General features: G+C 39.1%; 1 protein-coding gene across 3 annotated transcripts in view; it reads left to right on the top strand.

Annotated features, from left to right (window-relative positions):
* The window catches only part of OSBPL9 (oxysterol binding protein like 9), a 167,928-nt gene that overhangs the window by 151,943 nt on the left and 428 nt on the right, over positions 1 to 15,557 (top strand). For all 3 annotated transcript variants that reach the window (XM_068539862.1, XM_068539864.1, XM_068539865.1), the window contains 11 exons: positions 1,035 to 1,147; positions 1,278 to 1,396; positions 5,375 to 5,460; positions 7,604 to 7,775; positions 9,075 to 9,159; positions 9,885 to 9,995; positions 10,237 to 10,300; positions 10,422 to 10,562; positions 12,427 to 12,505; positions 13,317 to 13,408; positions 15,382 to 15,517. In XM_068539862.1, the coding sequence (XP_068395963.1) occupies positions 1,035 to 1,147; positions 1,278 to 1,396; positions 5,375 to 5,460; positions 7,604 to 7,775; positions 9,075 to 9,159; positions 9,885 to 9,995; positions 10,237 to 10,300; positions 10,422 to 10,562; positions 12,427 to 12,505; positions 13,317 to 13,408; positions 15,382 to 15,517 (1,198 nt within the window). The remainder of the gene's footprint in view (positions 1 to 1,034; positions 1,148 to 1,277; positions 1,397 to 5,374; positions 5,461 to 7,603; positions 7,776 to 9,074; positions 9,160 to 9,884; positions 9,996 to 10,236; positions 10,301 to 10,421; positions 10,563 to 12,426; positions 12,506 to 13,316; positions 13,409 to 15,381; positions 15,518 to 15,557) is intronic.

The following is a 15,557-nucleotide window of genomic DNA, read 5'->3' on the forward strand; positions in this document are numbered from 1 at the left end:
ACATTTGTCAAAATCCATAGAATGTACAAGACCAAGAGTGAACCCTACTGTAAACTATGGACTTTGAGTGATAATGGCATGTCATGTAGGTTCATCAACTGTTACACGTGTACTACTCTCGTGCAGGATGTTGATAGTGGGGAGGTTGTGCGTATGGGAATTCTGTACTTTCTGCTCAGTTTTGCTCTGAACCTAAAACTACTCTTAAAAAAATCAAGCTTATTATTAAATAAGAAATCAAAAGAAGGTAAGTAATCAGGGCAAACTGTGTTTAAATTAGAATATATAATGTGTTTTGCACCTATAAATTTGCAATAAAAGACTTTTATGTGTGTACCATTTTATAAATAATACCTGCAGTATGAGAAATTTGGTTTCTATTTTTACCCTTAATAAGTAAACTTTGATCATTCTTTTGTTAATGTACAAATACTAGTCCTGGGTAAGTTATGATCATAGCTGTAATAATAAAATAGAGGATTCTTTCTTTAGACCCTGTTAATCAGCTCATAATACCACTTACCATAAATTTACTTGTAAAAAATAATATGCTTTTTTATTTTTTTAATTTCAAATATAATTTTTTAATGACTGGGAAGGGTGTTATTACCAGTGTGGGCTTTTATCAAAGGATCTCAAAAATATAGACATCTTTCTGAGGCTAATTAATAGACTTATCAGTTTTGAGGTTCTGGAAATGGTTGCCAAGAATTATGACATACCTACATTTATGCAAAGTAACAAAATTGGAAAATGACCTCTAGTTTTAAACTTACATGCAGAAGCAAAATCTTACCAATTTTTCATGGCCTTTCAACATGGCTTGGTTGAGCATACACCATGCAGAAAACATGAGCCTGATGGGGAGAGAGTTGGAAAGCATGTATGTGTGTATGTATGTAACCAGCTAACTTTAAGGGTCTAGTTAGTTTCTGTCAGCTATCTGCATATATTGGTTTTAAATAGATTGGTATCTTACTATGATTTTAAATTGCTTTTTTACAAAGCTTAAGAAGGTGATTAATTTTTTTTAGTTCCTCTGGATCTGCCTCAGTCTTGACACACAGCAGCTCAGGAAATAGTCTAAAGCGCCCAGATACCACGGAATCACTTAATTCTTCCATGTCCAATGGAACAAGTGATGCTGGTAAGCAGCCTTGGAGAGTTTACCTTTTTTTTTCTTAAAAATATTTGTTTGAAAAAAAATGTATAATACTTGGTAACAGCACAGATTGGCCCAGTTTAACACCGGTCTAAGAAGATCTGTTTTATTTTAGACCTTTTCGATTCACATGATGAGAGAGATGATGAAGGGGAGGCAGGGTCGGTGGAAGAGCACAAGAGTGTTATCATGCATCTGTTGTCACAGGTTAGGCTTGGAATGGATCTCACTAAGGTAAGAATCAATTTGGTATTTGCTGTTAGTCTTAATGTGTATATGTAGGTTCTCAGTGATCGTATAGTGAGTGTGTCTGCAAATGTAGTATAACGACATAACTTCTGTTTATACTTTTGTCTTGTTATGAATTAATATATATGTACCTGAGTAAACTGAAAATTTTTATAAATGGATGAAATAAGTAAAGCTAGGATAATTTCATAGAGATAGTACATATGGATTATATAGGCTATGATTTGGATTTTATTGGGGGCAAGCATGGAATAGTATTGGGCTTGGTTAGTAGTCTGAACAAAAACCTAAAGCAGTGTAGTGTGCATGGAATCAAAATGAGCAGAGTTCTGATCTCTGGGTTAGAGGACCTGTGCTTACATCCTACTTCTGCTGTTACCAAACTGTGTGACCTTGAGCAAGTCCCTTTCTCTATGATCTTTGGGTTTCTCATATACAAAATGGACATACAGTGACCTACTTTACAGGATTGTTGTAAGGAATGGAACAGTGTAGTGAGTGGAAAACTGTGTGACACATGTTGAGCTATATAATTATTGTGGTTCTGGATTTGAATTTGAATTTAAACTTGGCACTCTAAACAGAATACCTGATTGATGTAGGAGACTGGTGTATAGGTGCCTGTGTATATCCCCGCCGCTGTGCTAAAAGCCTCATCCTTTTACCTAATTCTCACCACAGCACTGCAAAGTTAGGTGTTATTGTTAACACCATTTTATAGATGAGGAAACTAAAGCTCATAGAGGTTAAGTAACTTGGCTAAGTCTTATTTAAGTGGCAGAACTGAGATTCTAATCTGGTCGTAGATTTCAAAATCTATAAACTAATCCATAATACTTTCTAGTAAGTGTCTATAATAAAAATTTTTACCCCAAATCTAAATGAGAATGGAAAATTTGTGCAACAAACATACTTGCTGGGAAAGTTCTAGGTAAGAGAATATTTGCAGGAGCTTGCCCTCAGAATTTTTTCAGTGATCATTAGATTGATTGCATAATTGCTGGAGCAGAATTGTAACTTCACATTTGAAAGATACAGCTTAATTTTAGATGTTGACATTTATAATATATTTCTTTTCTACATCTTCTACCTTGGTTGGTTTTGGTCTTCAGTAATAGAAGACCCACCTAACAGTATCTTGAACAATGCTAGGTTTATTATCTCCTGTAATGAGAAGTCCAGAAGTAGAGTAGTTCCAGGATTGACTAATTCGTCGTGGGTCAACAGTGTGAGAAAGGACCTAGGTTCCTTCAGTCTCTCTGCTCTGCCATCCTTAGCATGCTGACATTCACACTCAGACCTGTCTCCTCATCATTGCAAAATGACTGCTGCACTTCCAGTCATCACATCCTTATGCAAATATGTCAAGAGGCAGAAAAATAATTTCTTTTCATGAATTTTGTTGTTGTAATAGGGAGAACATATAACAACAGTGGCCCATCAAACTTCCAATTGAATCTCATTGGCCAGAACTAGGCAGGTGTGCACGCCTAAACCAGTCACTGGTAAAGGAGGTTAAATGATTAGTTTAGATTAATCCACATTCACCCCTTGAGATCTGGGCGGGCCCTGTGACTCTCATGGCAACCTATAGCCTGAACCTGAACTGAATGAAAGTTCTGTTAGTAGAGATGTACATAGGCAACCAAAAGTGTGTGCCACAATCAAGTGTGTAATTTTTGCCTCACATAATTTCCTCTGCCAGATAGTCCAGGTTTGGGTTTGGAGCCACTAAAAGTTTAATTTTTGCCAAATTAGCTATTTTAGAAATCTTTATTGGCATAAATGGCTATGATTGCCAGCAGATTCTGAAATCTTGATTCCCTTGTGCATTCCAAAGTATTATTACAATAATGCCTTAAATTTGTATCTCATTTTCCTATTTATAAAAATACTTTCTCACTTCAAATATTTTCTATAAAGAGTTATTTTCCAAATACATTGTAGTGTTTGGAAATACTATAAAGTCACATCCCGCTTACCTCATTTGGTCTTCAAAACAATCCTAAGATTTAAGCAAGGCATATAGTTATCCTCCTTTTACAGAAACTTACAGAGGTTGAATTAATTTTCCAGGGCTTCCTCACACCTAAGAAGTGACAAAATAAGTACTTGAACCCAGGTTTAAGACAACCTAACCCAACTCACTTTTATCAGTGTTCCAGCAGCTTGACATAATGGCATGTATCAGTATAGTGCTAAAAACACTGAAGAAGATGTGGTGAATGAGAGTTCTTAAGAAAACTTTTAAGTAGGGAGGGAAAAAAAAATTCTTTTTTGATTAAACATCAAATCAAATTTATGGTTTTTGGCCATTTCTTCTTTTTCAAATTGCCTGTTCAGTTCTTTTGTTCATTATTCTACTGGCAATAGTAGTCTCTTTCGTGTTGATTTGCAAGAGCTGTTTATACATTAAGATACTTAGTCCTGTCTTGTTCTTCAGCAGTCTTACTTAGTGATTTAGAATCTCTGTGTTCTCCAAGAGTGGTAGGAAATTGTACCAAGCTTACTTGCCAATCTAAGCATATTTATATTATGAACATACATGTTCTGTGGAACTTTTAAACTCTGGAGCCTGATAATAAACATTCTAAATGTTGGAACCACAGTTTTTCTTTTCAAGCCTGTGTCCTATCATTCCTCTTTATATACGCAGCAATACTGGTCCACTGGTCAGTCCCTGTCACACTTATTTTCTGCCCCCCCCCCCCAATCTCCATGTCTTGTTCTTCTGTTTTTCCCTCTGTCTCTTATAGCCTACTCTCTAAGGCTTTTCTTTAGCACCCCACCTCAATAAATTGTTTCCAAACTTTGCCCTCATTCTGGTTCCCCAAACAGAACATGATCTTTGCCTGTCCTGAATTTCCATGGTACCTTGAGCATCTCTTGTATGATATTTATCACATTCTACCGAAAATTTAAATGCTCGTATTATTCTCTCATACTTAACCTTTGCTGCCTTCATAGCATTTACCACACGATCTTGAATATAGCAGATATACAGTAATTACTACATTTAAAGGAATTTTTACTTACTATGATGCGCTACTTCCATAATGAATAATGTCTAATCTGATACACGTATCAAAAACTATTCCTTCATTCCTTTTTTAATTCGTTAATCCTAATCTATCTTATCCTTTTTCTTCATTTTCCAATTTCTTCTTTACTTTCTCCTCTGCCACATTCCCAGCGCCTCAGCATTTTTCTTCATGGGCTCAGCCCCACGATGAAGGAGTTTGTTGAATCCCGTCTTTATTCTCTTCTTCATTTTGTTTATTCAGTTACTTATTTAAATTTTTCTTACTTTGGGGATAGTAACTGAAGATGCAAGTAGAAATAAGTATGGCCCTTGCATTCTAGGAGCTCATTGTTCATTTGCGGACACAGACCCATAAGCAGATAAGTTCCCTAGTGCGCCTACGATGATAGAGGGGAAAGTTAGCAGGCCCTGCACCACCCCCATAACCAGACAAACCCGATTTTGAATTCCACTGAATAACAGAGCAGTGAGAAAATTTTTCACCCTTTTGAGCTTCATTTTTCTCCACTGTAAAATAAGGATGATAATTTCCTCTTAACAGGATTGTTGTACAGTTTAATAAGATAATGTGTATGTGATACTCCAGAAGGTCATATAGGTATCAAAGGGTTGCTACTGAGTAGTTGTTGTTATTGTTACACTGATTCAGGGAGCTAAAGGGAGGTTGCAAAGAGGAAGTGACATTTGAACATTCAAAATCTCTGTTTTTCATCTGTTGGGCAGGTTAATGGGCATTCTGAATCAGAACAGTTTGAGAAGTAGGTATCAGAAGCATGCCTGGGCAGTACTTGGTGGGTGTTACTATGATTGGAATGAGTTTTTTGTTTCATTTACTTTTTTTTTTTTTTTTAAGCAGTTCAGCAATCTGTTTATCTGTAGTGGAATTTGATCCTCAAGGGTCAAATATGTATGTTTTTCAGGTAGTTCTTCCAACATTTATTCTTGAAAGAAGATCTCTTTTAGAAATGTATGCAGACTTTTTTGCACATCCGGACCTGTTTGTGAGGTATTTGACTCAATATAGTAGTTTCCAGTTTTTTTAAGACTTTACCCAGTAGCTTTCTGCCTTGGCAGGATAGATGGATCCCTTTGCCTTTCAGACATTTCTGGGGAAAAGTGGAATTGAATATTTTGTTTGTATTAGATGCCCGTTTGCTTAGATTATTTGGCGGTGATATTGTTAGGCAACCAAGTTAAACACTTCAAAAAATCTTGAGTGCCTGTTAAGGTAGCTAGGATTTATGGAGCCAAGACTAGGATCTTATTTGATCCAGGAATTGGTAATCACTGTTAAATTATTTACACTATATCCAATGAATTTCAGTTATCCGAGTTTAGCAAACCTTTCTAAAGCACCTGTTGTTTGCCAGGCACTTTGTTATGAGCTGGAAAGGGAAAGAGTCACAGTGTCTGCCTTTGAGGAGTTTACAGTCCAGTGTCCAGAGTATAGCCTGATTCATAAATTTCAAATACAAAGCTTGCAATATTAGATACATGTATAAAGGCCAGAGCTAATCTAAAGGTGGGATTGATTTATGAGGAGGTGAGTGAGTTCACATTGCTTTTCAGTGGTAGCAGCAATATTTTCTTTGTAATGGGGTGTTCTAATCCGTCTTCTCTGATTGCATTCCTTGGCCTTGGACTGTGGTTTACTGAAGCCAGATACAAATCACTGAAGTTTCACAGTGGGTGGGCACATTGGATGACATTGATACATACCTTCTTAATGAAGATTTTAAGAGACCCATTTAACCATTTCCCAAAGGGCAGAAATTCAAATAGCTATGGCACTGTTTAAATTCGTACAAAATTGAACAAATAAAATGTAAGTATTTATTGGTAACATAAATAAATGGAAAGTACCAGTTATTCATTAGATATAGATTTGAGGTTTAAGGATAATTTTTAATGTATGAGAATTTAAGCTATGAGATCCCTGGAGGAATCACTTAAAAAACACAGAAGTATAGCTAAAAAGCCAATAGATAAGATTAAATGGAATTATAAAAATTCTAACTCCCCAAAAAGGAGGAAAGGAAATATAATGGAACAAACAAAAAAGAGGCCAAATAGAAAAATACCAAGATGATAGAGTTAAACCCAACTATATCAGTATTACACTAAATGTGAATAGCATACACGCTCCATTTAAGAGAACAGTGATTGTAAGACTGGATAAAAAAGCAAGATTCATCTGTACGCTGTTTGCAAGAGAGAGACTTTAAATATGAAGACACTGATTAGTTAAAAGGATGGACAGAGATATACCATGCAAAACACTAAGCATAACAAAGCTGGTGTCACTGTATTAGTATCAAAGGATATTTTTTAAGACAAGAAATATTAACAGAGACAAGTAGGGATATTTCATATGATATGATGAGTCAATTTATCAAGAATAAATAATAATCCTAAATATGTAAAACAGCTTCAAACTATATGCAGCAAAAATTGACTGAAGGGAGAAATAGACAAGTACACAAACAAGGTTGGAAATTCCTCGGGAATTGATTGAGCAGCACGCATCTTCCCCCACCCCTCTGAAAATCAGTGAGGCTATAGAAGGTCCAATTGACTTTTCTAAAACATTACCAAACAATGTGTATAACAGTCTTTTTAAGTGTAAATGGAACATTCATCAAGATAGACCATATACTAGGAAGACTTAATAAATTGAAAATAATTGGAACCATATGGAATATGTTCACTGAGCATGAAAGAATTAAATCAGAAATCAATAACAGAAATATATCCAGAAAATCTCCAACTATTTGGCAGTTAAACAATGCACTTACAAGTATGAAGTTCTGGAACAAGCAAAGCTAATGGTCTTAAAAACCAGAAACAGTGTTTGCCTCAGGGTAAGGGTTGGGGATTGCTTGGAAAGGAGAATGGGGAAACTTGGGGGTAATGGAGATGTTCTATATCTTGATTGCATGGTGATTAATTAAATGGATATAAGCATTTTTTCAAATTCATCAAACCAAACAGTTAAGACTGGTGTGTTTAATTATGTATATTATATTTCAATTTTAAAAAGAGACCGAGGTAGCTCCTGGTACTGGGCCCTCTTAGCCTGGCTTAGGGTGGACCATGCTGAGGGTGCTGTCAGAAAACAGGGTGTTAAATTTTGTCTTTCTCCCTTGCAGTATTAGTGACCAGAAGGATGCCAGAGACCGAATGGTTCAGGTTGTAAAATGGTACCTCTCAGCCTTTCACGCAGGAAGGAAAGGATCGGTTGCCAAAAAGCCATACAACCCCATTCTGGGCGAGATCTTTCAGTGTCACTGGACATTACCAAATGATACTGAAGAGAATGTGGTGAGTTCTCCACTGACATTTTAAATTACCTTAGTATTTAGATACTTAGTACTTAGCTTTTAGTGTGCTGATTCAAGATTTCATTTTATTTGGTGGCGGATAATAATGGTAAAGGCACTGATCAAAAGATTACCACCCGTAGAAGAACAGTGTTGTTGGATCAGCATATTTTGAACACAGTGAGCAAGGAGAAAGAGTGGCGTGAGATGAGGATAGAAATTTAGAAATCAGATCATGCAAAGTCCTCCTGGACCATAATGATAATTTTATGGCTTATCAGGAACTCATTTTTGCTTTGAAAAGGTCATTATAATTATTTTGTGAAAAATGAATTGGAAAGGGGCAAATAGAAGCAAGGAGACCACTGAGGAGGCTTTGGCATTATTCCAGGAGAGACATGGTTGATTCAAGCTATATTTTGGAGGCAGAGCTGTTAGATGGATTGGGCAGGGTGAGGGAAAGGGGACAGTCAGAGATGAATCCTTGCTTGTGGGCTTCAGCAGTTGGTTGGTGCCATTTACTAAAGAGGGAAAGATTGGATTTGGGGAGGGAAAAATCCAGAACTCCAATTTGAAATATAAAGTATGAGGGGTCTGTTAGACATGTAAGTGGAACTGTCAAGTAGGGAGTTAGAATTTAAGAGTCTGGAGTTCAAGGGAGAGAGAGGTCTAGGATGGAGACGGGGCTTTCAGAGATTTTAGCGTATTTAGAAGGCACTTAAATCCCTGGGATTAGATGAAATCATCTAGGAAGACATCTAGAGAAGAATGGTTAACTGAGACCTGAGCCACAGGGCTTCAATATTTGGGGGTTGATTTGAGGAAAACAACCAACATGGAAGACCCAAATAAATGCTAAAAGGCCTCTAGGGGTGAAAAAAATAAGCCCCTGGCCCACAGTGGCTTTCACATAATAATCTCTCCTTAAAAATAACTCTGTATTTTTCCCTTTCCGAATGACACATTACATGTAGTCCTTTCCTGAAGACAGAAGCAGTGTGTCTGTTCTTGTTCATATTGCAGACATTGATAAGTCCCTGTTCTGTGGCAGGCCTGGCCCTGAGTTAGGCATGTGGTCCTTGCCTTCAATAATGTCTTAGTCAGAGAGACTTAGGGAGACTGACACAAAGCAGTAATTCCAGTAGTATAAGTGCCTCAAGAAAAGTATATATGAGATGTTTTGGGTGTGTAGAGGAGGGAGCAGTTAACCACCTTGGGAGGCGGAGACTCCAGTTATTAGATTCTCTGCACTGTCATTTGTTTCCACATCAAAAGAAAATGATGTTATATTTACTTGCAGGAGCTAGTTTCAGAAGGACCAGTTCCCTGGGTTTCCAAGAATAGCGTAACATTCGTGGCTGAGCAGGTTTCCCATCATCCACCCAGTAAGTTACAGAGCTCCTCGGCAGTAGCCACTTTCAAACTGTTCTGTCTAAAGGGGGTCATAAAGAGCTCCATAACTGAGGCCACTGTACGGTCAGTTTTATGGCCACCTGTATCTTCCCAATCCTGTGAGGATTGGTTCCTCATATCTGTTCCTGGTATAAGTTCCAAAGACTCTATTAGGCTTCACTGCTTAATTATATATAAAAAGAAGGGATTTGAGAAGCCACCTTTTAGTGCTTCTGAAGTCATCTTTCACAGCATGAGCTGTGCTCTAGCGATCCCAGCAACTCTGAAGACAGTTTATATAAAAAAGACGTAGTTTCTGCACAGTGTATTCCTGGCATAGTGGAAAGAATGTGTGTCCTCCCGTGTTATTTGCTGGATGTAGCATTAAGACTGGTAATGCTGGATGGGCCCAGGTTGGGGCTGGGGCAGGAACATGCTTGCTGACCAGAAGAACAGACAGACCCTTTGTTTTTAAGCCTCTGGGATTGGTCATAGCCTCATGGTTTAGGGAAGTTCCTGCCCACATGGTCCTGAACGGTTGCTTGCATTGGGGGAAACAGGGTATAAAAGGCAGGTGGGTAATTCCTGACTACATTCAAGGCTGTTCTTTGAGGGGTAAAGGATTTTCCCCATGCAGCCAGTTTTTTCTCTGGGTGAATGGAGTTGGAGAGGGGAATATGGCTATGTAGTGCACTAATTGAAAACAATTTCTATTCAGTTTCAGCCTTTTATGCTGAGTGTTTTAACAAGAAGATACAATTCAATGCTCATATCTGGACCAAATCAAAATTCCTTGGGATGTCAATTGGGGTGCACAACATAGGACAGGGTAAGTCTGTGGGCTTTTGGTGGACTACAGTGTTAATAGAATTTTATGTCATTCTAATATGTGCTGGACACCTATCTAGTAAGAGTAAATGGCCCCAGAAAGCCAGTTTGGATGTCATTGTTTGCAGGGAAGCATGTGTATTGGCGGTGAGAGCAGGGGTGGGATGCAAGATTGATTTTCCCTAAACTGAATGGAGATTCCGTCAACTACTTAGCTGAAATTCCATCCCTTGTCTCCACAGGCTGTGTCTCGTGTCTAGACCATGATGAACATTACATTCTCACATTCCCCAATGGTTATGGAAGGCAAGTAGAGCTGTGTGCATTCCTCTGATTAGCCAGCAGCAGACCCTGCTGTTCCTTAAGCTGTGCCCCTCCTTTCTTTCCTCTGAACTGTCAGCCTTACCTGAAACTTTTGATTTTGCAGGTCTATCCTCACAGTGCCCTGGGTGGAACTAGGCGGAGAATGCAATATTAATTGTTCCAAGACTGGCTATAGTGCCAATATCGTCTTCCACACTAAGCCTTTCTATGGGGGCAAGAAGCACAGAGTTACTGCTGAGATTTTGTAGGTATTTTGTTTTTCTGCTTCGGTGCTTCTGCTTCTCTGAAATACTTTTCCTTTTGTCTTGAACTGTAACTCCCATCAGGAATTGACCATTTTAATGATTCTGTCTTTGTAAACTTACTTCACATCTTGTGTGTCATGTCTCTTCCTAAAATCTCATCTCAGAAGGAGACCTAAAATCTGGGTTCAGAACAACCTGAGGTCATTGGTGGGATTTCCTTCCTAGGAACCTGACTTGCAAATGGAGAACTGAGTCTTCCTGGATCTCCTAGCTAACCCAGATTATGGGTGCCTGACTCATTATTGCTGGATTGGACCATGAGCTAGCCCATACGGTAGACCCTGTGACTACCACCGAAGTGTCTCAGAGCCCTCATAGTCCTTTTTTCTGTGCCTTTGCTGGGGAAAAACAGTAACCATCACATCTTTGCTTGGTTCTGTTTGACACTCTAGGATCAGATGAAGACAGCTGTGCTGTCTGGGTAAACAGTCAGTTGGGTGGTTTAGAGGCTGCCTAGAAGAGGAAAATCTGTAGGACTTTCTCTGACCTCAAAGGCCTTATTGGGAACAGTGTTGCAGATGGAAGACACCGCATTGGTTAACCAGTTTTTTAGGGAGATAATTTAATTTGGATGACAGAATCAGCTCCAAAAAAATCTTGAGCAGGGCAGGACGGGACCACGAACACAAGATGTTTACTAAGGATCACTGTAAAATCCAAAATATTACTGCAGTCAGAAAATACGGGCAGAGGTTAGGGAATAGCACAAGTCACCACAGTAGTGCGGCAGCTCCCCTAAAATAGGCAGGTGGGGGAAATAGGATGTCCAGAACAAAGACCTGGGTGGGCCTGCTTCTCAGAATTCCTTAGAGGCAACCAACCAGCACCAACAGGAACTGCTAGCAGATTTTTTGGCCAGTCACAGCGACATATAATAGACTGCCTTCTGAAAGAGTGCTTGGTGGGCTTTTCAAATTAGGGTAATGTCTAAATATTATGAAAATAGTTTTGACCTTAAGAGGGTCTTGGGAAGCCCCAGGGGTCCCCAGACCATACTTTGAGAACCACTGCACAATAACCTTCTAAACCTGGAATCCTACCATTTTTCTTTCCCTTTGTCCTCCTTCACACAAAGCACCAAGTCATAGAGGAAGCAAGTTTCAGTCTACTGATAGCAACTTCATCCATCTACCCTGTGTATTTTTCTCTTTCTGACCTCCTAGCCTCTTTCTATGTCCATGCCTTGCCCTTCCTAATCTGTCCTTTGTTGTAATGCTTATCTTCTAAGTTCCGTACCTGCCATACACATCACTGTCATGTCCAAGTAAAACCTGTTGGGGCTTTTGAGGAAGGGATCCTTGCTTAGGAAAAGAGGTAAAATCGTTTGACCCAGAGGTCCCTTTCAGGCTGAAGATGAAAGCCTGGTCTCCAGCATTGTATCCTTAAGTGAAGCCTTCTCTGACCCTCATCCTAGCAGTGTTGCCCTTGGTCTCCAGTGCTCACCTGAACTCACCACAGCACTTGCCACCCAGAATCTCAATAGCAGTGTCTCCCCACTAGACTGTGAACAGCTCAAGGGCAGGGACTGTCCCTAGTTTGCCGTGGTCCCAGCACCTAGCGCATCTCATACCCACAGTTTCTGGGATCTTGAGTCTATTAGCATCTTCTTTAGGGCCCTCATTCTTATAGTTGGCTCTGAGAAATCCAGTTTTATTAAGCTGCCTTCACCAACGACTTCACAGTTGCTCTTCTGTGTTCTGCTCTGTGTAGGTAGGCCACACTAACGAGATTCTTTGGTAGAGAAATTTCAATTTGAGACTAACACAGATGTTTGTGTTTTTTTGTTTTTGTTTTTTAATCTAGTTCTCCAAATGACAAGAAGTCTTTCTGCTCAATTGAAGGGGAATGGAATGGTGTAATGTATGCAAAATACTCAACAGGGGTAAGAACCTGTGTTTTGCCACTTGTTTCAGGCTTCATTGAATCGTAGCCCGTCCCTTAACTCTGGCTTCCTTCATCTGGAAATTTAACCAGGATGAGCTCTAATGCCAGCTCTTCAGGGCAAGCCTTTTCCTTCTCCCACCTCTTACCTAGCAGTACAGGTAGTAGAATGATTTTTACTTTCCTCTCTCCCCTTAAAATACTCAAGAATAATATATGAAAAAAAAAAATGCTTGACACCATAGTAAGCACCCAGTACATGTTAGCTATATCATTAGAATGTATGGTATGTGTGTTTATAAATAAAATGAGGTGCTAAACTATTAACTCATGTGTGTTTGTATGTACACAGTTTGATTTTGTCTAAGAAATGTATTAACTGCCTGGCACCAGGGATACAGAAATGAGTAAGATAGTCCTTGCCCTCAAGGAACTTGCAAACTACCTAATTAAGGTAGGAGGGAGGTGGTATGGCATTAACAGGAGGAGCCAATGAATTGGATTTTGGACTCAGAGAATTTGAAATTTCAAAAGCACTTCAGAGTACTTAACATTAGGATTAGTTGTCTAGCTCTCCAAGAGATTACATCCCAAGCATGTAGCACATAGCCACATTGAAACTGTCTGTTGAATTGAGCCTTTACCAAGACTTAAAGCAAACAATTATAATTTAGGCTGAAGACTGCATATGGAACTCATTGTCTACATCACTAACATGTGGGATTTCATGATTAAATCTGTTGATGGGAAGAGTTGACTTTTCCTTCTAGAACAGTGTGAACAATAAAACATCTACCTCTTCTGTTTTCTAGGAAAATGTAGTTTTTATAGATACCAAGAAGTTGCCTATAATCAAGAAGAAAGTGAGGAAGTTGGAAGATCAGAATGAGTACGAATCCCGCTGGTAAGGAGATGACATAACTAGAGCTATTGCAGCAGTGCTCTTGCTATTGGCCAGGCATAGGTGCAGGGCTGGGTTGTAGAGACCGTATAGCAGGGTGTAACAGAGCACAGACTGAGTTTGAATGCCTGGGTTCATATGGAGCTCCACCACTTGCATTGTAACCATGACTATAAGCTACCCTCTCTTTGCCTTCTTTCCTGAAATGGTAACTACCTCAGCATTGTTGTAAGAACTAAATGAGAAAAACATGGAGCCTATGTATGATGCTTGGCATATAATACGTATAGAGTGTATGTTGACTTATCACCATCTTTATGGCTTGTAAGAGATGGTAGTGAGGTCCCAACTGAGATCATATATATATCAAAACATCTTTAGGGTCTCTTTTTTTTTTTAAACATCGTTATTGGAGTATAATTGCTTTACATTGTTGTGTTAGCTGCTGCTATATAACAAAGTGAATCAGCTATACGTACACATATATCCCCATATCCCCTCCCTTTTGTGTCTCCCTCCCACCCTCCCCATCCCACCCCTCTAGGTGGTCACAAAGCACCGAGCTGATCTCCCTGTGCTATGTGGCTGCTTCCCACTAGCTATCTGTTTTACATTTGGTAGTATATGTATGTCCATGCCACTCTCTCACTTTGTCCCAGCTTACCCTTCCCCCTCCCTGTGTCCTCAAGTCCATTCTCTATATCTGCATCTTTATTCCTGCCCTGCCCCTAGGTTCATGAGAACCATTTTTTTTTAAACACCTTTATTGGAATATAATTGCTTTACATTGTTGTGTTAGTTGCTGCTGTATAACAGAGTCAATCAGCTATACGTATACATATATCCCCATATCCCCTTCCTCTTGCGTCTCCGTCCCACACTCCCTAGGGTCTTTTTTGTTTGCAAGAAACTTTAAAAAAAATTCCATTTCTGAGTATTTTAGTATGTATCTGTAAAGGGACTTTTTCAAAAAAACACAAAAAACACCAGCCACAATATCATCATTGTACTTTTTAAAAAATCAGTTATTCCTTAATATCATCAAATATCTAATTGGTATTCAATTTTCTAGTAGTCTCAAATGTCATAATTTTCCCCCTTCCATTTGTACAATAAAATCAGGATCTTTTGGTGGTATGAGGAATCATGCACTAAAGTCCTTTGTTTAGCATATTAGGGGATTTCTTAAGTGAAGAAGACCTTACAAATTATAACCCTGCCTGTGTCTTTAACTTGTTAACAGTCTGCTTGCCTGGACTGCCTGCTCATAGTTATAAGTGGAAGTCTATAGACATTTATGCTCTGCTACTCACACAAGGGGAATCTTAGGATGTCTGCTTTTCTAGTTCCTAGGAGTCTTCACTTTAAAGTGTTGTTTGGACCAGCCTTGTCAAGTTATCATCTTCCAGGCCTTGAGAGGAAGCCAAATCTTCTACCCCACCCTAAGCCTCTGCAGTGCATCTCTTGACCCTTATTCTCTGTATTCAAACTGCTTCTCCCAGATTTCGGTATTAATTCCAGGGGAGTCTTCATGAAATAGAACTTCTCAGCTCCTCTGATCTGATCTTACTATATACCCCTTTTGGTTTATACTAAGGGACACTGAAGCCCTAGAGAGGTGAACTGACAGCCCCAAGGTTGCATCACTAGTTAAAGGTACAGCCAGAAGTGGAATCCCAGTCTCAGCTGTTTTTTCTCCTCTGTTGTCCTAACCGTATATCCAGCTTTCTGCCCATCCTGTATTTCCTCCTTTGACAACTAGCAGTGGAATCTTCTGAGACCACTTCTCTGTTCTTTACTCCAGTGCCCTGGTGTCAGCCGAAGGAGATTTATAGTCTGTGAACTACAGCATTTAAAGCCATTTGACTTGTACTGTAGTGATGTTATATTCTAGATGGATCTAGCCTTTCATTCTCAAGACTGCTAACTCCTCTGTCCATCAAGTACTTATTAGCACCTTCACTTCTTTTCTTTAGCCTTTGGAAGGATGTCACTTTCAACTTAAAAATCAGAGACATTGATGCAGCAACTGAAGCCAAGCATAGACTTGAAGAAAGACAAAGAGCAGAAGCCCGAGAAAGGAAGGAGAAGGAAATTCAGTGGGAGACGAGGGTAAGCTTGCTTTGGAAGCCTGCCTCAGTCTCCCTACTGC

This window comes from Eschrichtius robustus, chromosome 3, assembly GCF_028021215.1.
Source record: "Eschrichtius robustus isolate mEscRob2 chromosome 3, mEscRob2.pri, whole genome shotgun sequence".
NCBI lineage: Eukaryota > Metazoa > Chordata > Mammalia > Artiodactyla > Eschrichtiidae > Eschrichtius > Eschrichtius robustus.